The 26,530-nt window shown below is 38.9% G+C and overlaps 1 protein-coding gene across 3 annotated transcripts in view; it reads left to right on the forward strand.

Annotated features, from left to right (window-relative positions):
* Positions 1–26,530, forward strand: part of KDM3B (lysine demethylase 3B) — a 54,824-nt gene that overhangs the window by 11,635 nt on the left and 16,659 nt on the right. For 2 of the 3 annotated variants that reach the window (XM_021004999.2, XM_078150455.1), the window contains exons 2-8: positions 3,562–3,729; positions 5,483–5,596; positions 14,588–14,693; positions 16,121–16,245; positions 17,098–17,172; positions 19,413–20,006; positions 24,643–25,876. In XM_021004999.2, coding sequence (XP_020860658.1) covers positions 3,562–3,729; positions 5,483–5,596; positions 14,588–14,693; positions 16,121–16,245; positions 17,098–17,172; positions 19,413–20,006; positions 24,643–25,876 — 2,416 coding nt within the window. Of the gene's footprint in view, positions 1–1,034; positions 2,258–3,561; positions 3,730–5,482; positions 5,597–14,587; positions 14,694–16,120; positions 16,246–17,097; positions 17,173–19,412; positions 20,007–24,642; positions 25,877–26,530 lie in introns of those variants that run through there. The other variant, XM_021005000.2, reaches the window with a different exon arrangement.

Genomic DNA, 26,530 nt, shown 5'->3' on the forward strand with positions numbered 1-26,530 from the left:
CCTTAGGAGAATCACCTTGGTGGCTGTGTGGAGGATAAATGGGAGCAGGGGGAGAGACGGGAGGCACTCAGACCATTGAGAACATGATTGGAACAGTCCAGACAAAAGGAGGTGAGATTCTAAAGGGTGGGTAGTTGTGTAACTGTAGAGGAATGATTGTATTCTAAAGGTGTTTCAGAGAAAGTTTACCTGATTTGGCAGCTGATTGGATAAAGGAGTCAAGAATGACAGTGACACTGAGGTCCAAAAGTAAGTGAAAAGGCGCTAGTGCCTTGCCAGTCAGTACATAAAGGAAGGTCAGAAGGCTAGAGAGTTTTTGGGGAGGGAATGACTTGGGTTTGGGATGCTTATGGTTTGTCTTGTCCTTCAGAAAATTCTTTGACAGCAGGGTCCAATATGGATGGATAGTTGTTTGTTTTTTATTTAATTTTTTTGGTATATCCAAAGGCCTGCTTTAATGACATGCTAGTCCCACCAGAAAATAAACCCCCATGACCCTTCCCCACCCCACCCCCCCTTATCAGTAACATGGTTAAGTTGGCCAGCCACCTCCTACTTTTTAACCTCCATCCAACCATGCCCCTCCCTCCCACGGAAGTGTGCTTCATTAGGTGTGTGCTTGTTAAAACCACAGCCACCAAGAGGCCTGGTGGTTCCTGCCTTTACACTGTGATTCTACCTGGTAAATGGATGAGTGAGGGTTAGGGTTACTCAGCCACCACCTCAAGCTGAAGTAAAAGATGGCCAGCAACCAAAATGGACTTTTTGGTCCCAGTTCCCTTCTGCTACAAATAGTCCTTTTCTCCTTAGCAGGAGAGCTCTACTTCTGACCATACCTTCCCATTTGTTCTGCCTCTCTGGTAGTTGCAATAATGTCCACAAGGCTTTAATCTTTTAAGTTCTACATATACACCCCAGCCCCTATGTACATATACCCCATATAGTTTTTTGTTTTTGTTTTTAAATTTAAATTTAAATACTACTCTCTTTCTTGTGAAGGGAGGATAATTGGCTAGAAGTTTCTTTTTCTCTTTTCTGAAGTTGAACAGTTCAGATTGGTTCACACAGCCTACAGACTGTCTTTTGGCTGTTCCCCACTCTAGGCCAGGGAAATATAAAGAAGCCCATACAGTTAGAAGACACAGGGTTTGTTTTCCTGTCTGCCCAAGGTGAGACTACTACCCTTACTGAATCTTACCTTACAGTCTCATGCATTTAACATTCTCCCCTCCCCCCAAAAAACCCCCAGTAAATCCCTCCTTCTACCCACCCCAGCCCTTGTCTCAAATACTTAGTTCTTTTTTTTTTTTCCTCCTGGAAGCCACAATTCTTTGCTAATGTACAAACCTGATTAGGTAGAAGCAGTGGTTATATTTCTTCAACCCGTTTTCCCACTAACACACTATTTCTCATTCTTCAAAGTCATCAATGACTAAAAACATCCCTTAACCCTACTCCCTTTTACACACACACACAAAAGCAAGGACTTATCTATGGGCACCAAAAAAAGGCATTTTGTGCCCTGGGTTATATGTAGTAGGAAAATGTGGAAATGTCAAAGAAGGGGCATGAGGTTATAGGATGGGGCCTACAGAAGGTACCTGTAGGTCTTGAGAGACTAAAGAGGAAAAAAGGTTTTGAGTATGTGAATAAGGATATCAATGAAATAGGGAATCAAAAAGTACTGCCATGCCACAGGGACTGGATAGAAAAAGCTCTAAAAGGTGGAGGGGATTGTAGGTTGTGATGAGAATGAAGAATAGGTTTAGGAAGAATAGAACATAGAGATAGATAGAATGTGAGAGGAGGATTTGGTCATGTAGAAGAATGTAGAATTTTTGTTCAAGGAAGTAGAACAATTGTAGATAATGATGAGATCTTGGCTGTGATCGCTGTTTGTGAATAAAGTGCCCCAAAGGAGTGAGTCATGGCTTTTAAAGAGCTTGAAGAAGTGAGAGGTTAGGAAGTTTGAGGGAGCATCAACATGGAAGTTGAAGTCTCTTGAGGAAGACAGTAAGCTAGCCAGTGCCCAACTCCTTGAGAAGGGAAGGAGAATGAACTGGGTAGAAAATTTAATTGGCCAAACTTCAAAGGAAGACAGGTAACTGAATTATCATGGCAAAAAGGGAGTCTCAGAGTGACAGCAGGAAGCAAAACTTCTCCAGGACCATTGTGTAAGAGGATTTGAATGAAGGTGCAGCAAGTGCTGGAGAGGATGGCCTGTCATCGAGGGGAAGAACAAGTAGATGAAAGGAAGGTGAGAGAAAGAGGTCCAGGATGAAGGAAAGCTTGTTCACTACGCGGTGGGAATACCAGAGGGTGCAGGAAAGGGCAGGGTTGGAGTTGCACATAGGTGGAACAGGGTCAAGAAGGATAGGAATAAGAGAGCAGGAGGTTTGGGTTAGGAATAGTTGGCTTCTAGGTGTCCTGTGACTGAATAAGAGACGGAATAGGCAGAGTAATAGGTAATGTAGGTAGAGTGTTAGCCATAGGCATAGTAGTGGGTAGGTTCCTTGAGAACAGTGACCATCTATCATTTTCCTTTTGTTCCTTTTCAGTGACTTAGTAAATATTTGTTGAATGAATCCAACTGCCATTCTTCCCATTTCCTAATTTGGATTGATTGTTTGGTCCCAGAATAATTACATGAAATGGAAGTGGGAATCTGGGCCCATAGTATGCAACATACTCTAGAGAATGTTGGGGAAACTAGAACTTTGTATGTATCACTTCATTGTTTAGACAACTTTTTAGTAACATCTATCAACAGACATTTTATTGAGAATTTGCTGTGTGTTTAATGAATAGGTTGTTTTCTACATTAATCCCATATCTGTATAGATACATCTTGGGTACTTTGTGACTTGTATGATTGTGAGCCAAAACCAAACTAGATGGGGTGGGAGCTTGTTATTAAAAGTATCTTTAGTATGAACTGTTTCCATGTAGTAATTTCCAGTTAACTACATTTTAAGAAACTGAAATAGTCTCTTCAGGGAAGAATGGGAAGCTTTATTGTGACTGAAGCATCTCTTGGCAAATAGATTATAATCACTAATGACAACAACAATTGTTATTATTTTTTATTATTATTATTATTAATTCACATTAATTTTCAGCATAAGTGCACAGAGCGTGTTGATACACACACCCTGTAATCTTGCCATAGAATCCAAAAGGATTTAGAAGCTAAAGCCATAACTTCATTTTTATGTTATGACTCCCCTGAGATCCTATAATACATTAAAATTGTCCATTGGCCTAATGAGAAGGAAGTGGAAGATTAGAAATTCTTGTGTAGGCCTTGCTGAGAATTATTGTCTCTGTGGTTGTCAGTGTCTATACTTCTGTATCTTAAGTGATAAAATGGGCCTGAAAACCAGCCTTCTATCTCATTAAATTATGCTCAGTAACTCTTAAAATGAATTCTAAAGTAATTTTAAAAGAACTTAGTTTTTTTTCTTTAACCATTTGCAGAGCAGAAGGGGTTTGTATGAGTATGTTGTAAGATGAAGAAATTCCAAAATAGATCTTTTAATCTTTTCTTGGATTCTCTGGCAGATATTTGTGGAATTTGATGGCTGCAACTGGAAGCAACACTCCTGGGTGAAAGTCCATGCCGAAGAGGTTATTGTGCTGCTGCTAGAAGGCTCATTAGTCTGGGCTCCTCGAAAGGATCCATTTCTCCTCCAGGGGACCAGGGTCTCAATTGCACAGTGGCCAGCCCTGGTGAGTATAGTGGGCAGCAACTGATTTAGCCTTCTGCTTTTGAGTTTGATTTGGAAGTTACATTTGTAGTAGGAATCTGATAGGATAACCAAATCTATACTGTATATGTGAGGTTTTTATTAACAGCTATAATTTTTGAGAATTGATCTGCATAATTTAGAAACATGGACCTTGCTGTCAAATAATTTTCTGCAGGACAAGACAAACGCAAATAGGAAATGTTTTCTCAAATGTGCTCTGAAAGTTTTTATTATCTTAAAATATTTAGTTACTTTTTAATCTCTGGGGAATTTTGTCATCTTCAGTACATTCTTATAGAAAATTTTTGGAATGGGTATATTATCCTTGAAGGAGATTTTTTAAAATGATCAAATATTTGCCCTTTTAAGGCATCAGCTAGAAAGCTAGCTTCAGAGCCAGTAAGATATGGGTTCAAGTGCTGCCTCTGGCACCACTAGGCTCTGTGACCCTGGACAGGGCCTAATTTAACCCCTCGGTGCCTCAGACAATTCTCTACTCCAGGCAAGTTTGGGAAACTGAGAAGGTGCAGACTGCCTTGGTAGCCGTTTCCTCTCCTGGGAGTTGCCCTTATCAGCTAAATTACCGGTCTAGTCCTTTTCCCTATCTCTAAGGTAGGATATAATAAACAGAATTTAATTCTAAAGGTAAGTACTTTTTTCTTACTTATTCTGTTGTCGAAAACATTAAGTAAAAAGTGGCAACAACTGAAAGACAATAAATTGATAGTTTAAGTTTGAATTCATGAAAAAAAAAACTGGGCCTTAAACTTTTAGTGACCCATTGTCAGTGTAAGATACATTTGCACTTGCTAGAACAAGTTCTCTTTCCTTTTGTTTTTTTTGGGAGTGATATTAAATGTATTCTTCCTTTTATAAAATTGTATTTAAAAGTATATTTAACAAGGCAGAAATGAAACTGTGCTGTTGGTTTTTAAGACCCTTTCTGCATTTTTTTGGTATATTTTATGGATTTTGTTTTTGTTATAGTATTCATCTTTATTTCCATAGTTGTTGTGGATATAATGTATGTTGGTGGAGGTTTTCTCAGTTCTGCATTTCTTTGCTCTGCATTACTTCTATTTTCCCATATTTTTCTGTATTCTTCCTACTCAACATTTCTTATGACCCACTAATATTCCATTACATTCATATACCATAATTTGTTTAGCTATCTCTTTCATTAGAGCTTTGAATGATATTTATGGTCAGTTTATATTTGAAAAGTTGTGTGCATATGCACATAGATTTTAAGGACCCTGCACATTTTAGACAATTAATGTTTGTTGTATTGAAGAATGGTTATTTTTTGGAACCCCTCAGATTCCAGGAACACTATCCAGAGGTCTTAAATTTGAACCTGTTTTCCTTGGGTCTTTATCCAGGCTCAGTCCTAACAAGACCTGGCATGAAGGTTGAGTCCCTTAGAGATCATAGAGAATTTCAGAATTTTTGCATTTTGACCTTAAATTAACTTTTCTGCACAGGATTGCCTTGCTTATGATGGCTAATAAAAAAAAAGGATAAAGAAAGGGAAGGTTATTTGAAGGAATTGGTGCTGAGTTAGGAATCATTTTATAGCACTTTGTGCTTTAAATTGTCAATCAACTTTACTTACTGTAAAGTTCTGACAAAGAAGTTTATGAACAAATGGAAGCTTTGGGGTCTGTTCAGGTAAGAGTTTGGCCATGATGTGCTTCCAAGTATTTAATCTCCTTTTTCTCCACTTCTCACAGACCTTCACTCCATTAGTGGATAAATTGGGTTTGGGGTCTGTGGTTCCAGTGGAATTTCTTCTGGATCGAGATCTCCGATTCTTGTCAGATGCTACTGGATTACGCCTATTCCAGGTACTTGAACTCTGCTGTAGAGCCTCATAACTATTCCTGTTACTGTTTCCTTGGCTAATATATATGCATTCAATCAATCAGTAGACGTTTGCTAAGTGTCTGCGGGAAGCATTGAGAAGGTATTGTGGAGAAGACCAAAGAAAAAAAATACAGTCCTTACCCTTATAGAGCTTACATTAGGAATATATGGGAATTGAGGCAGCTAGGTGGTGCAGTGGATAGAGCACTGGCTCTGTAGTCAGGAGGACCTGAGTTCAAATCCAGCCTCCGACACTTAACACTAGCTGTGTGACCGTTGGGAAGTCGCTTAACCCCAATTGCTTCACCAAAAACACCCAACAAAAACTATATGGGAATTTTTCTACTTGCCTTCAGCTTTAAACTTTGTACTTCCTTGAACTGTTATGTGCCATTAAGTACTTTGACCAGGTGCTGTGCCACTGTGTAAAGTAAACTTTAGTGATCATACCTTTCCCCTTTGTGTATTCTCTTGTTCTGAAAACTTAAAGCTTGTAAAAGTGAACAGAAGGAGTTGTGGCTAGAGAAGGTGGTCAGCAAAATGGAAAAGATGGTAAGGAAAAAAAAAGATGATGGAAAGAATAAGAGGTACTAAGTGACTGATAATCAACTTAATTATGCTTGAGAACCTAAACAGTAGTTGAAAGATTCTGTTTGCATTTTGGGCTTAGGTAAGATTGGCAAATTGCCTATCACAAGCTGCTGAGCAAAGTAGCATTGTGTCCCCTAAGTCTGCTATAACTAAGTGAAGCCTTATTTAGGAGCCCCTGTCAACTGAACCCCCTGTACAGCAATATTTAGTAGGCCTACAACCTAGCACTTTGCTGCAATATTTCCCCAAGAGAGTGGCCAATAAGAAGAACTTGCTTCTAGCAAGTTCAGGGGCAAGAGAAATTTTTGCCATGGCATGCAGAGAGTACACTTAATTCAGTGGTATGTAGGTAGATATGTAGATAGGTAGATTATAAAGATAAGGCTGCTCCCCCTGATAGAAGAGAAAGTGATAGGTTGGGAGCAATGCTTCCCTACTCTCCAGCTTGTCAGGGAGACCAAAGTATTTCTGAAAATAATGGATGAAGTACATCAAAGAAAAAAAAATTGTGAAGAAGCAGAGGCATTTCATTGTCAGGAGGCTGCTGTTGTTTGTCCTTCATTCTTGAAGAGGACCAGGAAGCTGATGCCATGACTTGAAAATGAATTGAATTGAAGTGAGGAAGGGCTGTACAAAGTCACCAGTCTCACTTTCTCCTCCGGAACTATCTGGGTCCAGTAGCAAGATACAGATCAGGATGACCAGAGGTGGCCCCCATCAAGTGGCTGGGACAATAATGGAAGAATGTGCAATAAAAGAAGGCTGGGAAGAAGTACCGCTGAACATTTAAAATAAAACCTGTTATTGAATAGGTCTTGGCAGGGAGCTTGATCATCTCAGAAGGAAAAAAAACCAGTGGATTTGAAGTTAAAAAATCTGGTGAATATGAGCTCTGTTAGTTCTCTCTCCTTTCTGACTGTAAGTACCTACTATGTGCTAGGCACTGTGTTTAAGCACTAAAGACATTTTTTAAAAAAGGCAAAATCCCTGCCCTCAAGGAGCTCATGACCTAACGTTGGAGACAAGGAAACACATGTGTACAAACCAGCTGTATACAGGATAAATAGGAAATAATTAAGGAAGGCACTAAATTAAGAGTAGTTGGAAAAGGCATCCTATAGAAGCTGGGATTTAATTGGAAGTTAGAGGACGCCAGCGAAGGCAGTAGGCTAATAATAGGAGGGAGAACATCCCAGGCATGGGAGACGGCCAAGGAAAATGCCCAGAGCCAAGGTGAGTCTTGTTTGTGGAACAGCCAGGCAGTCAGTGTCGATGGATTGAAGAGTATGTGGCAGGGAGCAATGTGTAAGGAAAGGACTAGAAAAGTAGGAGGGAGACTAAGTTTTGCAGGGCTTTGAACACTAAGTAGGATTTCATATTTGATTCTGGAGGCAATAGGGAGTCATTTGAGTTTATTGAGTAGAGGGGTGACATGGTCAGACCTGAATTTTAGGAAAATCACTTTAGTGTCTAAATGGAGAATCGATTGGAGTGGGGAGAGACTTGAGGCAGGCAGCCCCACCAACAGGTTATTGCAATAATCAAGGCATGAAGGAGAGAGGGCCTGGGTGGCAGTGTCAGAAAAGAGAAGGGGGGCTTATTGGAGAGATGTTGCAAAGGTAGTTAATCAACCAACCTTGGCAGATTACGTATGGGGGGTGAGAGATAGTGGGGAGCTGAGAATAATTGCTAGGTTATGCCCCAAGGAACTGGGAGGATGGTGTTGCTCTCTGTGGTAAGAGGGAAGGTAGGAAGTACTGAGTTTAAGATGTCTGCTGGACCTCCAGCCTGAGATGTCTGAAAGGCAGTTGGAGATGCAAGACAAGTCATTTAATCATTTTGAGTCTCAATTTCTTTATCTGTAAAATGAGGGGAATTGGACTAGATCAGGGCTTCTTAAACTTTTTTCCATTCTCAACCCATCAGCACTTCTTAAACTATGGGTCTCGACTCCATGTGGGGATGTGACCCACAATTTGAGAAGCACTGGGCTAGATGACCTCTAAAGTTCCTTCCAGTTCTAAATTTATGATCCCCCAGTTTTAATGCTTTCCTCTCCAAATTACTTTATATTTATTTATCTGTGTACATGTTATTTACCCTTCAACAGTAAAAATTCTATGAGGGCAGGGACATTTTAGTTTTTGTCTTTGTATCCCCAGCATCTCCATAGTCCTTCTCAGATGCCTTATCATGGTTTTGAAGTGATTCTGAACTCTCAAAGTCTTTGCCGACAGAGTGCAAGGGCTGACAAGTTCTAACGTGCTGAAAAGGCTTCAAGTGTGGCCTTTGAAATAGTTTTGAGAACCAAACTAGATAAGTATGAAGAGGCATATCACCAATAGGCTAGCCAATGAGTGATAGATTTTTTTTTTACCATGATAGCCCATGAAACGAAGAAAAATAGAAAATGACCCTTAGTCCTATAAGGCTTCTTCTACTTCTGCAGTGATTGCTGCAGAGAGAGTGCTAAGAATAATACAATTTTTAGATTGTAACAAAACTTTTAATTTTACTACTGCTCTTCTAAGTGTGAGATACTTGTCCAAAAACTATCATGTGATCATATGCTAGAGGTACTAACTAGATCATATCAATCTTTAGTTTGTCAACACAAATGAAACCAGAAGAAAAACAAGTACAGCTACATGGAAGGTTTGACTCACAGGTACTTCTCGTACTCTTTTCTTTGAAGAAGCAAAGATAGTAATTGGTGGGGGCAGGTTTTATTGTACACCTAAAGGCAATAAGAAACGGTATTTTCATGGGATATTTGGTCATCATATATTACAGTGCTGAAGATAAATATTTGCATAAAGGCCTCCATAGAAAAAATTGGAACTCGTTCACTGACATCAGTTGCTGAGGGTGAAGTGATAGCTAAATACTATGAAGAACTTGATAAGAGTAAGACCCTTCAAGTTAAATCAGTCTACACTCTTATACTTCGAATATCAAAGTGAAAAGGTAGGAAATATATGGGAAAGCATGATGGTTCAAGAAGAAGGAATGAAATAGGCCAAAGATTTGAATATCACACAAAAGCTTCATATCTTCATATCGTGGACATTTTTATTGGAAGAAAAAATGGTAAATACTGAACATGTTGAGTACCAAAAGAAAAGGAAAATGATTTCATTTTAATAAACAAGAAAACACATGTTACTGATATGGGAGTTATCCCTGAATTAACTCTCTAGAGCTTTTGACTCTTACCATCACTAAGATAAAGAGTTTAAAAAAGAGAGAGAAAAACAAGAATGAGAGGAGGGAAATGTGCAGTAGAAACAATACTAATCTCTTTAAACAGATAATTGATCATTAAAATTGGAAATGAACAGCATATATTACATCAATCTATACCATAACAATTTCGTACAGAGTTTAACAAACACAAGTTAATTGCTACAACAAAGAGACCAAAAAAAGCTGAGAAAGCACCGTAGTCACATGTGGTTTACTTTCCAAATAAAGATGGCTACCAAAGGCAATACCAGGTTAGAATATAAACTCATTTGTAAAATTTTATGGAGAAGGCTGATGGATAATTATGAGCATGTCATCTAATAATCTGCAAAAAGGATACAATGGAGGACAAAACTGACTTAAAGAAGGCTTGGCAAGACATCCAACTAAGCAAAACATTCCAGAGGCATTTAAGGGTAAAAGTGGGAGGATAACAAAACAAGTGGAAAAGATTTGTAAAAATCATGACAAATATTACCACATTTGGACCCTAGCGTTATAGTCCCATATGTGCTAATAGGGGAGGTATAAATGGCACTTGGAAAACAGTCAAACAAAGGGGCCTGATTGGATTAAGTATATATAGAAAATATCTATGCTGGAGGTGACATAATTGTGAGGGTATTGATGGATCAGTGGACAAGTATCTGAAGGGGAAGAAGATATCAAAGGCATGGGAAAAAAATCTCAGACCTTAGTAATACTGAAAAAAGGTAACCAACAGAACATCAGAACTATCAACCTATATGCCTTATTCCTTATCTATGCAGAATCTTTATGAGAGCCACATACATTGTGGGCATTGTTGAAGAGGATGTTAGTGAAGAACAGGCAGGCTTTCACCAGCAATATTCAGTAATGGACCACATCTTTACTAATTAACTGAGAGATAGAGAATATGAGATCTCACTTTGCTTATTTGTTGATTATTAAAAAGCATTTGAGTAGAGTAAAATGTCAGTAGGCTCTTTTTCAACAATGTGTCTCCAGTCCATATCTCAAAATCATTCAAGATTACTTGAAAGAAATAACAGCTGAAGTGATATCCTGTTCAGTTACCCTCTTTTCATAAACATCAGAGAAGGCATAAAAGAAAGAAATGTGTGTGGTCAAGGAGATTCAGCAGGGAGTCCAAACTGAAGGATTTCTTGTAGATAGCTAAACCTTACTTTTTGCTTCCTTGTTTGCTTATATTGTACTTACTGCATCAAGCCCCAAAACATTTCAGAATGTCCTAGAAAATATCAGTAATTACTTACAAGCATTTAGCCTGACCACACAGAAAAAACCAAGTGGATTTAGGATGTCTGTTGCCCAGATAACAGCATGTATTTGCATAGACAAGTTGGGTCCAGAGTTGAACAAGAGGAGGAAAGTAAGCTGGATTACCTTCAGAAAATTGCAAAGCTCTTCAATGACCCTAAGCTTCCACAACATCTCAAAGGTCTTTCCTTTTAATACTAGTATTAATGATGGAGTATGGGCAATAGAGAGCTTCATGGTGAGTGTTTGCAGGTTGTGACATATAACCAGTGAAGAGCTTTCAAAAAACAGAAGTAAAAGGTGTTATCAGGGAATTTTATGGTAGGAAGAAAGGTTGATGCCATGTTAAAAGAAAAGGATGACAGGTGGACAGCCAGAGTGCTCTCCTGATACCCTAGAGATCTCAGGAGAAAACAAGGAAGGCCTCACAAGACTCCATGTGGCTACATGGAAAGCTATGGAGAAGAATTGTATAGGATGGTCAGACATATGTAGGTTGAGATTTCTATCATTAGAGGAAATACCCAAATCAGTCAGATCACAAATCCATTTCTGTATCCCCAGAACCTGACAGGTATATAGTTGATACTTAATAAATGAATGTTGAATTGTATCCTGTGATCCTACAAACTTCTTGTTTTCCATGAAATGATGGGGATCTACAGATGCCAACCGGAGAGAGATGATTTGGGAATGATCAGAGAAAAATGAGACAAATAAAAGTGATTGTGTGATTCCCTGCTTAGGGGTATTGTGGACCTGACATGAACAATTGAGAGGTCTGCTGTCTCCTGGGGAGCATTTATTGGAGACCTGACAGAGAGCTTCAGAGAGATTTGTCATACCCGGAGACACCTGCCCACTCCTGGTGAATTGTGTAGAGACAAATGAAAACAACATAATGGAGTGGAAGGAAAATTGGACTTGAAGCAAGAGAAGAGGTCTACCTGTCTTCAGAACACCTCTTATACATAGTGCTTCTGTGACCTTGTGGGGGTCAGCTTCTCCTGATCTGTAAGATGAGAGGGTTGGACTACATGATCTAGAATACCTCTTCTTGTTCTTAAATCCTCTGATAACACCAGAAGGAATCTAGAAAAGTATTACTAGGGATTATGAAGTCTTAGGCAGGAAATTCCAGACCTTAGGGGACACAATTAATGTTTCATCACTGCTACCAACTGGAAGCAGGGGCTTCAAAAGAGAACGATTTGGGAAATGAATAGATAAATATCATAAAATGTAATTTGGATTCTGAACCACAGCTTAAAATAGAGAAATAATGGGCTTTTGGCTAGGGATGCAGGATACTCAACCAGGACCAGTAAAAACATATTTGTCTGGAAACTTGCAAATCTTATGAAGAGAGCTTTTAACTGAGAGTGGAGGAAAAAGAGAAAGGAAACTGCATACGTAACTCGAAGAGTCGCAGTTACATCTTGGGAAAGAGGACTATTGGCATATATTACTTCTTAGTAAAATCAGAAATTAATGTGTCCGATTGGCATCAGAGGCAGGCATGTTCTAGTATTCAAAAAGGAAAAAGGTAAGAGTCCTTGATTTCAATTCCCAGCAAAATTCTAAGATGCTGTCTTTGCTCTAAAAGTATAGTTTGTGAACATTTGGAATCAGGGACCATGATTACTAAAAGTCAGTATTGTTTTGTCAAGAACAGGTAATGCCACTAATCTCGTTTCCTCTTTAAGTCAGGACCATTAGTGTATAATAATATGGTAGGTAGTCTGTCTAGATTTCAACAGGGTGTTAGACATAGTCTCATATCCTTATAGACAAGATGAACAGATGCATCAGTTCTCTACTCAGAAAATCCTAGTGGTTCATTGCCTTTATGATCAAATGTAGACTCCTGTATTTGTCTTTGTATACCCAGTTCTTAGCATGTAATTGGCACTGTATGATGGTTGGTTGACCAGGTTGGTATAGTTAGATACATTCTGAACGGGTTAAATGAGTAGGTCCTCAAAGTAATAAGGAGTCAGTGAGGTCAGCTTGGAGAGAAATATCTGGTGGAGTGTTTGGCTGTGTGCTTGTCAACACCTTTATCAATGTCTTGGATAAGGGCACATCTGGGATCCTTATCAAATACGTACATTTCTCCAAGCTAGGCTGATTAGCTTATGGAAAAGTAACAGGAAAGGGGGCAGCTAGGTGGCACATTGCGCAGAGCTCCAGCCTTCGAGTCAGGAGGACCTGAGTTCAAATCTGGCCTCAGACACTTGATGCTTGCTAGCCATGGGACCCTGGGCAAGTCACTTAACCCTGATTGCCTCATTAAAAACAAACCAAAAAGAAAAGAAAAGTAACAGGAATCAAAAAGATATTGATGGGCTTGGATGATGGGCCAGATGTTAGAAGATGAAATTTAGGTGATAAATGAGTTTGAAGATTCAATTGAAAAAGTATAAAATGAAGGGGATGTGGCTACATAACAGTTCTTATGAAAAAGATTCTGCAATTAAGTATACTGCAAAGTTGATACGAGTGTGACATGGCAATAAAAAAAAGTTAATGTAATCTTTGGCTACATTAAGAGAAGCATAGTACAAGGAAAGTCATAGGCCTGCTCTACTCTGCCCTGGTCAGAATATTGTGTTCCGTTTTGGAGATCACATTTTAGTCAGGATATTTTCAGGGTAAAAAGATAATGTGAGGAAGGGAAACCATGCAATATACATTTGAAAGAGCTGGGCTTTTTTTAACTTGGAAAAGAAAAGATATAATGGGCTTGAAGGGCTACCATAAGGAAAAGATATTGGACTTGCCCCATATGGTCCCAGAGGTCAAAACAACCTCTGGATGTTGCAGATTTAGGCTTGATATTAACAGAGACAACTCTAATAATTAGAGCTATCCAGAAGTGAAATGGGATGCCTGAGAAAGTAGGGTCTTCTCCCTCCCTGGAGGTCTTCATTTGGAAGCTAGATGATTTTTTTTATTGAGGATGATGCAGAAGAGATTTCTGTTTAGGTACACATCAGACCAGATGACCTCTTAAGTGCTTTCTAGCTATTGAAACTTTAATTTGTGATTCTGTGACTTTGAGCCACAACTACTATGGTGACTTCAGTGGTAAGGGTAGCCCCAGAGTGGCTGCTATGCCTTGTGGTAACTGTGGTTCATGCCACACCTCTCTCTTAACAAAGTTTCAGGGGACCCTAGCCTGCTGCAGTGGCAGGGCTATCCAGAAGTAAGAAGAAAGTTTAAGTAGGAGTTTGGTTGGAGAAAAAGCATAAGGAGAATAGATGGTTGGGATTATGACTAATGCAGTATTTATTTTAGCTTTTTTGTATAAAGCTTTCTGAAATTTAGAAATGAGGTCTTCTCTAGAGAGATTCTCTACTTACTCTAAAACTTTAAGAGTTATAGTGGTACAGTAGAAAAAGAACTGGATCTGGTATGAAAAGAACCTAGGTTTAAATTCAACAAGTGTTGCTTACTCCCAATTGGACAATCACTTAACTTCCCTGGCCTGCAAAATGAGGATGTTGGACTGGATCAGGGTTCTGAAGCTGAGGCCCATTTAGCCACTATGGACAGATGTCAGAAGGTCCATGAACTTAGATAGGGAAAAAATTACATCTTTATTTAATATAATTGGTTTCTTTTGTCATCCTAATTCATGTATTTTAAAAACATTCTCCTGAGAAGAAGATTGTTGGCTTCACCAGACTGTCAAAGGGCTCCAGGACACAAAAATGCTAAGAACCTGAGGGCCCTCTCAGGCACTAGCACTATGAGCCTAAATCTGGAAACGTGGCTGCTCAGGAGGCTAATTCTTTTCTCTTCTCACTAACCAGATGTTATTGCTCTTAACACTAACATTTGGTATCTTTTTCATTTCTTTTTGGCAGATGGGAACAGAGAGCCAGAACCAGATTCTTCTAGAACATGCTGCATTGAGAGATACAGTTAATGCTTTGATCAGTGACCAAAAGCTCCAGGAGATATTCAGTCGAGGTAAGAACAGGTAGTTTCCTGTGCCTGAGCTACTTCCAGCAAACCTATGGCTGGTGTTGAGGATGGTGAAATTGTGCACCATGTTCTTTTCCTGACTAAAAAAACCTGAGTAGTACAGTTTAGTAGTCACTGCACAACAGTAAAGATGTGCAACTGAGGAGTTGTATAAAATTTCTCTTACATAGGTTCTCTCACAAGAGATTAAAAAATCTAGTTCTGTAGTGATCTGGGTTGGGGCTGACTGTTGCTTTGCTTATTTTCCCTCTTCTGTCACTTTGTTTTCCCCACTGAACCTTGTAAACATTTAGATTCAGTGTCATAGAGTGCCCAAATAGGGTTGTGACTCTGTCCCCAGAGGAAGTCTAAGCAGGAAAAATTGATCTGCTGGTAGGATGAAGGGAGGGTAAAAAACAAAGGGGAGAGAAAAGAGTTAAGGGAACAGGCTATGTGACGTGTGACTGAGTATAAAGGTGACTAGAGGATGAGTGTGGTTTTTGACTTAAGTGAGTGCTCAAATGTTCGGGGGGGTGGGGTAAGGGTGGGCGGGTGCACGGGGGGGGGGGGCGCGATGTGAAGTAGCCAGCTGGGTGTAGCAGGTTAATCTTTGTATATCAGACATGATTGTAGCATGGGAGGGGCACTGCCCATCAAGAGGACTAGCTGAATAAGGAAAGCCACTATTACCTTGCTGTTGGAATAGCCCATGAAAGTGCTGCATTCTCCTAGGAAGAAAGATGTTAAATTTGATCAAACAATTATTAGCGTAGAAGTTGTAGCTCTTTTGCCTACATTGAGCTTTCTACCCACTGTTTTTGAAAGAAAAGGTGATATATCATTCCTAAGCATAATGGTTTATTCAGTTTATTAACTTTTTTTTTAAACCTTATGTATACATTGGGCATCTCACCAAATACCAGGGTAATTTAATTTTTTTTTTAAATAATTTTCCTTGTCCCATAAACAGGAAAAGAAACCTAAGGGTTTAGGAGGGTCTGAGGAGTTCCCAAATAAATGACAGAATTATGGGAGATTTGGGGAGGAGCAATGTAAAGGAACTGGACAGACCCATCAACTAAATTTTCTTTTGAAATAGTCTTTTATGCCTGTATCAGATTGTGCGCCGTCTTGGGGAGGGTGGGGGGGTGGAAAGGGGAGAAAATTTTTCAACTCAAAAGCATATGGAAGTGATTGTTGATAAATCAAAATAAATTAATTTAAAAAAAAAGAAAAGAAATAGTCTTTTACTTTTAGTACTTCCATATCTTTTAGATGGCTGAATGTGGTGGATCTGTCTTTCCTAATTTATTCACTTCCACATAGAAATTGACAACACAAGTATTAGTGCTGTAAACTGTTCTCCTCCTTCGATTGCTCTGGTGACTAATATTAGGCCTTTTATCATTGATGCTAACTGATTTTACCCCTAGGTCCCTATAGTGTCCAAGGCCAGAGGGTCAAAGTGTACCAGCCAGAAGGTGAAGAAGGCTGGGTTTGTGGTGTTGTAAGCCGTCAAGACTCCATCACTCGTCTTATGGAGGTGTCTTTATCAGAGGTAAGAACCTTGGAGCCTTTAGTTTGCTTTTTCTTACATGAGATACTATCATGTCTCAAACTCACAGCTGTAGTTTAAGGATAGTAAGCAGCAGGGGCATCTAGGTAGTGCAGTGGATAGAGCACTGGCCCTGGAGTCAGGAGGACCTGAGTTCAAGTCCGGCCTTAGACACATAATACTTCCTAGCTGTGTGACTCTGGGCAAGTCACTTAATCCCAGTTGTCTCACTAGCAAAAAAAAAAAAAAGGTAAGCAGCAGTGCATTTAAAAAAAAATTTCCTACAAGAGTTTTTCTTTTGAATTGGGAATGGGAATGGAAAGGGAAAAAAATAAAATGCTTGTTAACTAAAAAAAAAAGCAGAAGGGGGAGAATAGTAAGCAAATAAGGATTTCTGAGGTTCTTAGAAATATGTACTCTGCCCATAGAACTCAGGAAAAAGTTTCTGGTGAAATAGATGGACCGAGAAACTTAGTCTAGATTGGGTAATAAAATGATTTGTAATCAAGAAGTAGATGAAAATATTTCTTAGAAAATAAATGCATATACAGTAACATCTCTGAATTCGTTTCTTATCTTCACTTTTACAAGCACATTTAATGCAAGTAGCAGGGGTTGTATATGATTGGTTTTAGAAGCATTTCTACTCTTCTGGTCCCAATAATATACAAAATGAAGAAGAGTTTGATAGTATAGAAGTAGGAAATATCATTTCTAAGAAAGAAATATGGATATTGAATTAATTGGTATGTGTCATGTATTTCTTTTGGCTGATAAGTTTAAACATCTTTCTTTCATTCTTCTGTTCCTTGCCGTCTTGCTGCAACCTCTTATCAACTCTGAAAATTATCATAGAGTGGTGAGATCAAATCAGTGGATCCCAGACTGATACATGTGATGTTGATGGACAACTCTACTTCTCAGAATGAGGTACAGTAATGCACTGAGTCTCTGGGAGTAAAGTAAGGTCTTGGCTTTATTATTTAATCCATACTTATTCTGCATACTAAAGGAAATGTTGGGTATTAATTATATGTATTTCCACACACACAAACATACATATACAGTCTCTTTTGCCATGGCAGCTTTAACAGTAGTTCCATTTTCTGGGTCTGTTAAGGTGAGGGTGAATGAGAGGAGCTGTTGTTATTTTATATATTCCATAGTGATCATTTCCAGTCACAGTCATGTTACCAGTCATTTCTCAGATTCAAAACCAAAAGGCCAAAACTCTTGCCTTCTTAGACATTACATCTAGACTGATATATTTGAAAGATGTGCTGGACTGAATTATTGCATTAAACTTTAGTAGGCAGTATAACATAGAATCATAAATAAATTAAAGACAAATTGCATCTTATTCATTGCTTCATTGATGGGCTCCAAAGAGTATGTGAAATCTTATGGTAACATTTTGTTAGTGCCTCCTAGAGTGTGCAGCACTAACTGAGTTACTCAAAATTGTTGCCAGTAAAACAGTTTGTGTATTATAGATCAGGGCTTGTATCAGTTAAACTGAATATGAAACTCTTTCAGGTTAAAGCCACCAATCAGTGGCTTTTCAGTATCATTTCCACAGCTCTTTATTGACGTTGCTCCCTGAGTTCTTTCTTCTATAAAAGGCAACTCTTCATGAGGCTCTCTAGGCATCATTTTTGTCTTGATTGAATGCTGTCAAGCTGGGTCAAAAGAACAAGGAGTTTTCAGAGCTGGAATATTTATTGTCCTTTCATATGGAAACCTCTAATAGTCGTATCTTTCAGCGCACTGGTATGATGAGAATAATAAGGAAGATGATAAAGTGCAGAATGTATGGAAGTGGCAGTAAGGATCAAAACAATGAGGGGAAACAGAGATTACCAGTGTTTTACCAGTTAAATAACATAGGAATAAAAATGAAATAGATCCAAGACCAATATCAAAATGAATTAAAGTAAAATGAGATGCCTTAAGACTAAGAAGACTCAGGGTTAATTATTGTCATTGTTAACTAATATGGCCAACAGTCACACTTAAAGAAATGCTTGTGGCTACCATGTTGCAATACTTCATCTAGCAGGACACCTCACTGTGCTCTACAGACAGAGGAATGATTGGTTCAGAATGGGATGCCCAGGCCAAGAAAACCACAAGTTGTAGACAGTCCACAAAGACCGTCCAAGACTATCTAGTGGCTGACGTGAATCACACAAAACCAGCTGGATCTCTGGGCACCCTTTAAAGAAGATATTCTTCAGAGTTGTTGATAGCCCTCTGCTGCAGGCAGCATCCTCATCCTTATGTCTAGCCTCACCAGTGATACTTAACTTAATTTCAGAGGCTCTGACATTGTTACTACTGAAGTATAATAATAGTTCTGCCTGTCAAAGCTATGGTAGTTTATACTTCTTTCCTCCTTTCAAGCCTATTTTCTTGTGAAATAGAAAATTAGGAGATTGTTAGTAAGGCTCCCTAGCTCATATTTAGCCAAGTAGTCTAAATAATAATAAATACATACACTTGAAATTTTAGAAACTACTTAGATGTTCAAGCCACATCTCTACTAAATAGTGCTTTTTTGTTTTTGGTGGGGGATGATATAGTTAGCTTTATGATATGTGGGTTTTCTTATTTTATTGTTGTTTGTACTTATTATACACATTGGTGACTTGTGTCTAGAGCAAATGGTAGTATTTCTCTAACTGAGATACACAGTGAAACTTTTTTTCTTTTGATGGCTCATAAATCCCTTATCTTGGGAAGATTGGGTGCTGTCATTTTATGCTGGAACATTGTAGTATGTGAGAGCCTGTGTATTTTGAAGCCTTGGGGATCTCCCATATGGCCTGGGCCGTGCAGATATTCTTTTGGAATGGCAACAATGAGCCAGTGTTAGAGCAGTGTCTTTTATACAGAGGATATTTGATATTTGAAGTCCCTCTGAGGTGACAAGGGCCTTTGTGAAAGGGAATGGTATGCTAGAAGTAGAATTGAGGAAGTTCATAATAGGTTAAAATAGTTGACTAAAAAGGAATATATGTTAAAGCTGAAATTAGAACTTAAGCATCTTTGCTTCTTTGTTTCTTTCTTTGATTATTTCTTTCTGGAAACATAAAACCAAAATGGTTTATGATATTAACAAGGTAGAAGTTCCTTTTTTCATAAAAGTTTTCTGAATTTTGTGTTCATAGGGAGGTACATTAAAGGCGGTAAAGCCCTCCAAAGGAAAGAAGAAAAGAGAGAGCATAGAGGGGAAGGATGGACGAAGGAGGAAAAGTGCTTCAGACTCTGGGTGTGACCCTGCAACAAAGAAACTAAAAGGAGAGCGGAGTGAAGTAGACAGTAATGGGAGCGATGGAAGTGAGGCAAGTCGAGGGCCCTGGAAAGGGAGTGCCAGTGGAGAGCCAGGGCTGGATCAAAGGGCCAAGCAGCTGCCTCCATTTGTTCCCCAGATCAATCGAAACATTCGATTTGCCACATACACCAAAGAGAACGGCAGGACTCTGGTGGTTCAGGATGAGCCTCGAGGTGGGGACATACCTGTACCTTTCACTCCATATTCTTCAGCCCCGGGTCAGTCACCTTTGGTCACAGAGGTGGGTGGAGCTGGAAACAAGGAGGCTGGAAAATCACTGGATCAAGGTGCTCAGAGTCTGGCAGTTCCAACAGCCATGGTCACAACCACCAGCTCAACACCAACTACCGTGAGGATCTCCGACACTGGCCTTTCAGCAGTGACCCTGCAGGAGAAACAGAAAGTAAGCTGGTCTCAGACTCAGGGAGAGGTGAGTGACTGAAACTTGGGGCACGTGTTTTACAGCCACTGTTTGGTTTTTTTGATGTTATCTGTAGTTCACACATTAGAAGCCATCTCAGTTGTCATTGGAAAATATAATTTCTAAGATACTGTTAAATTATACTCCTTTGACAGGGTCTTTAATGCTTCATGAGATGTCATTTCCCTCTTTTGTCAAGTGCATCTATTTTAGTAACTTTATCAGTTCTTGATAGGTGCCTCAACAATTGAGCTAATCAAAAACTGATTATGCAGTCCAGTTTAATGAGATGCTAAGATGTTTCCGGTGGAGAATCTTTTTGAATTCAATTATCCATTTGGTTCACGTAGCAGTTGCATCCTTCACTAGGCCTATAAAAGGCAAGGTTAATGAATTACAGTGTTTGTAGTGGTGAACACTATAATTAAAGCTTTGTGTAGGCTACCATTACCATCCTCTGTTTTCAGTTCATAATTTTCTAATAAATTTTTCCTAAAGGCTGAGATTTTTCCATGATTGGGTTCAGCAAAAATTCTAATTTTTTCACATTGCAGGTAATTTCTGTGGACAAATTAACAGGATTGGCCATGATAAACCACCACTTCACGTATTCGCAATCTGTTTTTTGATTGTAGTTAGTTGCTAAAATGTAAATTTAGTTTTATCTACATTAGAATAAACCGATTTCTCAAATGCAGTTTTTTAAAACTATCTAAAACATTGGTGCATTTTTATGTTTACCACTATAATGTATGCTGTTATCTTTTTTTAAACTGGCTACTAGCTCTCAACTTAAAAGAAAAATGCAAAACTTGAAGGTACTCTGTGCTAAGCACTGTGCCTAATGGGTAGAGTTGTGATCCATACTTTCAAGGATCTTGCATCCTTAAAGAAATGAAGATTATAAGATACAGGTAAAAATATAATAGGCATCTTAGCTGATATTTGTCAAGTTATGATTAAAAAAGAGAAACTTTTAAAAATAATAAATTTCACCTGACTATCCATGATAATTTCTTGGTATCAAGGGAAAAGTAAGGTTGGATGTGTCTTAGTAGAAGAGGAAAAGGAGACTTATATGAAAATTTTACACAGATCATTGTTCTTTCTGAAGGGGAGACATAAACAAGTGTAGTAATACCTCTCTGTTCTCAGCTGTGAGCCAGCTGAGGTTCTCTAGGAAACCCCAATTGAGGATTTTATGTTGTCACTTCCATCATGTTCCAATAATTTTGTAGTTTTGCTTCATTTAAAATAGACTCTGCCTAAGGTGATGTGGCTCTAAATAGGCCAAGCTTTACATTTTAAGGGAAAAGAACCACAAAAATGCTGCTGATCTACAAAATTCTTTAGAAACTGAATAGGTAAAAATGTATGTTAGAAAACATTTTCTAATCAGGCTGTTGAAATTTCTGGGACTTTTTCTGTCATTTTGCTGATAATTTCAGCCTGGGTTTCCTCTGCGAACATAATTTAAAATACAGGAAATGATGCCTATTTTATGATGCCAGATTCCAAAATGGGGACATCTGGCCACTGGGAAACTTCATGCCCTAAATATCAAGTCCAAATGTAATTTTTTATCACTTATCCTGTGAGAAGATTTGGAATTGAATTACTTGAAGGAAAGTTTACAAATTGTATTCCCATTTTTCCGTTTTGATTAAAAAGCATGACTTTAATGTTTGAAACTTGTGCTACTCATACTTCTTTCTTTTAGTGGTATAGGTATCAAAGAGCATGACCAAACCTAGCCAGTAACTAACAAGGAGTTTTCAGTACCCAAGACAGGGTTAGCTTCTCCTCTGTAACACTGTAAGTATAAGAGGATTCAAGTCAGTGATTACAGGCAAACAGGAAGAAAGAAAAGAAAAAAATTAAATGACACCACTGGGGAGTGATTATTCTATTTTAACTTTAAAATAGCCGATAATAGCCAGCATGATCCCTATAGAATGTGCAAATTACCCACAAACTATATACAAATATCTGATGAGTCCTCTGATTTATACCATAAATGATCCTCAAAAAAATCCTAATGTCCTTGTCCTGGAATTTTCCCTGTTCTGAGACATTTAAGCAGGAGAAACCCTGATTGATCTCAAAGAATAATGCTAATATTAGTCATTAATTAATTAATCAACAAATGATGATTAAGCCTTACATTAAAAGAAAAGAGAAGGGCAGTATGGAGGGGAAAGTGTTGGATTTGGGGTCAGAAGAACTTGAGTAGATCCTTTGTGATCATGGGCAAGTCACTTAGTGTCTCTAAGCCTCAGTTTCCTCGTCTGTAAAATGAGGGAGTTGGAATAGATCTGTGGCCCCTTCCAACCTTAAATCATATCCTATGACGAACTGTCAAATTGGTCAAAAGAGATAATATTTGTAAAAAGCACTTAGCTCAGTGCCTGGCACGTAGTGGGTACTGTATAAATGTTTATTCCCTTCCCTTCCTCCCCTTGTCAGGAATGATATAGAGGAGATTTATCTTCAGGTATAGGCTAGACTAAATGAACTTTTAGGGCCCTTTTAACTCTGACACTCTGTGTTTTCCTATAAAATTGATAAGAGAGTTTATACCTCCTTTCACCCCTGTACCTCACCCCTTCCCCAAAGTCCTTAAGGCTTCATTATTTTCTCCAAAATACATTCATGTGCTTGCTGGGATTGGAGCATTACCAAATTTTATTATAACTATGATTATCAAAATAATTATAAAGCACATTTTATGATTTTAAAAAGAATTCTTTCTCTGTCTCATCTGATTTCCAAAATTGTCCTTCTGTTTGTTTGTAGCCATTTTCACCTGTAAGGCATAGTTTCAAATACATATTGTGATTTATGTTTTCTCATCTCTTACATATCATAATTAAAATCTTTCATACCACAGGGTTGGTTTTTTATACGCAAAATGCCAGTGGTTGGTTTTTTAAATTAAGTATGTATTAAATAATCTTATATCTATAAACATTTTTTTTAAAATAAATGAGAGACAGCTCAAACAGTTTCTAATGTAATTTAAAGTGTTTCTGGACTCAGGGTCCAAATATGTGCTTAGAATTAAAGAGCATTCACTGAATTCTAAAAAGACTATCTCTGAGAGTTTCCAGTTAATAAAATATAATACTTTTCCATAGCAGAGAATTTGTTTGCAGAGCTAAGCTCACCTCCCAGCAAAATGGTTTAGCAGTTTACAGTAAACTTTCTCCTCTCTAACAGTCTCTTAAAACAGTTGCATTGGGATAATATTTCATGGACTACTAGATATGCTTCAGATTAATAGCTCATAATCATCTGAGAGTAGTAAGGGAGAAACCTCTTTCCGAAGGGACTCCATAGTAAAATTACTCACTTTTGAATGCTGTGCAGGGGATTGCAAAAGTCTTAGTTCAGTCTTAAGCTTTATGTTTTTCAGTTTGTGGTAGCCAACTGCATCAGCTATGGAGGGAAGGCCATAGAATTAATTATGTTCTTCTGGTTAACTTCATTAAATAAACCATTCATATACTTTTTTTTTAAATAACCTTTTATTTTGTTATCTATATTTCCCAGTTTCCCTATCTCCCTCCCAAAGAGCCATGACTCTATAAATAAAAAAGAGGGAAAAAATAGTTTGGGGAAACTGATCAACACATCAAAAATCTGATGTTATATGCAATGTTCTATGCCCGTGGACCCTAACCTCTGCAAAGAAGCCAGGAGGGATGAGGTAGAGAGGAGATACCATCTCATATTTCTCATGCTTTGTCTTTAGGGACAGGCTTAAGTCATTGTAATTTCATGCCTTTCATTTTAGATTGTCTTGTTCTTTCCATTTGGTGTGTATATTGTTTTCCTATCACTGCTTACTTTGCTTCGTATTAGTTCATCTCAGTCTTCCTATGCTTCTCTGTATTCAGCATTTTCAGTGATCAGTAAATTTGTGTTAAGTACTTACTGTGTATGAGGCTGAGCACTATGGACATAAAATAAAGGTAGAAACAGCTCCTACTCTCAAGTAGCTTACATTTTGATCAGGGAGAGAAAGAAGATGTATATAAATAAGTACACACATGATGCATTTCTTGAAGTACATCAACATCGCAGTATATTTTCTGTACCACAACTTGTTTAGCCATTCTGTGGTTGATAGGCATCTGCTTTGTTTCTGGTTTTTTATGGTAAGAAGTGTCGCTATAAATATTTTGGTGTTTATGGCTCCTTTTTGTCATTGAACTTCTTCGTGTGTATGCCTAGTGGTGGAATCTCTGGATAAAACGTTATATACGTTGTAGTCACTTTCTTTGAATAATTGCAAATTGCTTTTCAGAATGGTTGGACCACTTCACAGCTATACCAACAAAGCATTAGTATGCCTGTTTTTCTATATCTCTTCTAGCATTGATTATTCCCATCTTGTCTCATCTTTGGCAACTGGCTAACATCCGTACACTTTTAATTCATGTCTCATGTGACCAAGATACTGTGGCTGCACCTCTATGAAGTTGTGGTAGTGGAGGGTAATAGTGTTTGAGTCATGGGGTTCACTGATGAAAAATATGAATATACTGTCTCCCGGGCCTGAGAAAGAAACTATAAGATTTGGGTGAGTTATAATAAGCAGCTCTTTAAAAAGTCACTAAATAATGGCTGTCTCCTGTTTCAGAATTCCAGAAACTCCCTCTTGGCTTCTTCTGGATTTGGAGCATCTCTCTCAAGTTCATCCCAATCCTTGGCTTTTGGAAGTCTTAGAGCCCAGTCCAATGGGGTCTTGGCTACAGAGAGCAAGCCTTTGGGGTTTTCTTTTGCCTCCAATTCTGCTGTAGAAACCCAGAAAGATTCTGATCTCTCAAAGAACTTGTTTTTTCAGTGCATGTCACAGACATTGCCCTCAAGTAACTACTTCACAGCTATTTCGGAGAGTTTATCGGATGAGTCCTCTGGTCGGGACTCATTCAAACAGAGCCTAGAGAGCATGAGCTCTGGGCTTTGTAAAGGCAAACCCACCCTGACAGTAGATACAAAGGCTGGCAGTACCCTGGACCGGAAGGTGCCCTCAGAGTCCATGCCTACCCTCACTCCAGCCTTCCCAAGGAGCCTCTTGAATACCCGAGTCCCAGAGAATCATGAAAATCTATTTTTGCAGCCCCCTAAGTTATCCCGTGAAGAGCCATCCAACCCTTTCCTGGCATTTGCAGAGAAAGCTGATCTCAGTCCTTTCAGCAGTTTTGCATCTCAGACAGCAGGTGGCTCCACTTCGGCTACCACTGGAGCACTCAAGGCAGCTTCTGGCTGGCCAGAGTCTCACGCCTCTGCAGATTCAGCATCCTTAGCAAAGAAGAAATCTCTCTTCATCACAACTGATTCTTCCAAGCTAGCCTGCAGTACACCCAGCTCGGCTGTGCCTCCTAGTGTCCCAAGCCTCTCTGCCATGGGAAATGGCCGCTCTAATTCGCCCACCAGCAGTCTTTCACAACCTATTGAGATGCCCACCCTCTCCTCCAGCCCAACGGAGGAAAAGCCATCAGTTGGGCCTGGGCAACAGGACAATCCTCTTCTGAAAACATTTACTAATGTCTTTGGCAGGCACCCAACTGGCTTTCTCTCCTCAACAGAGTTTTTGCAGGAAAACAAAGCTCCTTTTGAAGCTGTAAAAAGGTTCTCACTGGATGAGCGGAGCATGACATCTAAACAGGACTCAGATTCCAGCACCAATAGTGACCTGTCAGACTTGAGTGACTCTGAGGAGCAGCTGCAAGCCAAGGCTGGGTTGAAGGGAATCCCAGAGCACCTAATGGGAAAACTGGGCCCCAATGGAGAGCGAAGTGCTGAACTGTTACTGGGGAAAGGACGAGGGAAGCAGGCCCCTAAAGGCCGACCAAGAACAGCCCCTTTGAAAGGTGATGGTGCTGAACCAAGCTGAGCTACCAGGGTATACGCAGGATTGATTTTCTGTGCCCTGGCACATTCCTTTGGTTATAAGGATCCTTAATTCAGAGCTTTATGCCCTGGTAACACAGAGAGTCTGAGGGGAATGGTCTATAATCTACTGGGCAAGATCTCATATAAGCTATAACAGTTAAATGGTTGTCTCTCCTGTTCTTGACATCCAGAAAAGTAAATCCTGCAGTCTTTCTCGGCAGTAGTCCCTGTAAATACTGTTCCATTGAGTTTTTTCTTTTTAATCAGGAAGTGTTTCTTTATCTTCCATCACTCTTGCTTCAGTTTGAGCCCATCTTCCCTTGTTTTGTCTTTAGTAAAGGTGGAGACTAGTTGGTTAGCATTCTCCAAGAGAAAGGGATATTAGCTGTATGTATACTTTGTGTGTTATGCCGGGACCTTTAATTACAGTGGTTTGGAGTTAATCACTGTAGTGTGCATAACAAGATTATCAACTCAGTGTCCAAGTACTTTCACATCGTTCTGATTTGGGTAAAAGGCAAGGTCAAATAATGGGTAGAGAGCCAGCTTTCAAGTCAGTCCTTTGTAAATAGATAGGAAGAGAATTAAACTATCCCTTATCTTTGCTTCCTTGGTCAAAATATTAGGACCCT

The sequence above is a fragment of the Phascolarctos cinereus genome, unplaced genomic scaffold, assembly GCF_003287225.1.
Source record: "Phascolarctos cinereus isolate Bilbo 61053 unplaced genomic scaffold, phaCin_HiC Scaffold_2;HRSCAF=192, whole genome shotgun sequence".
NCBI lineage: Eukaryota > Metazoa > Chordata > Mammalia > Diprotodontia > Phascolarctidae > Phascolarctos > Phascolarctos cinereus.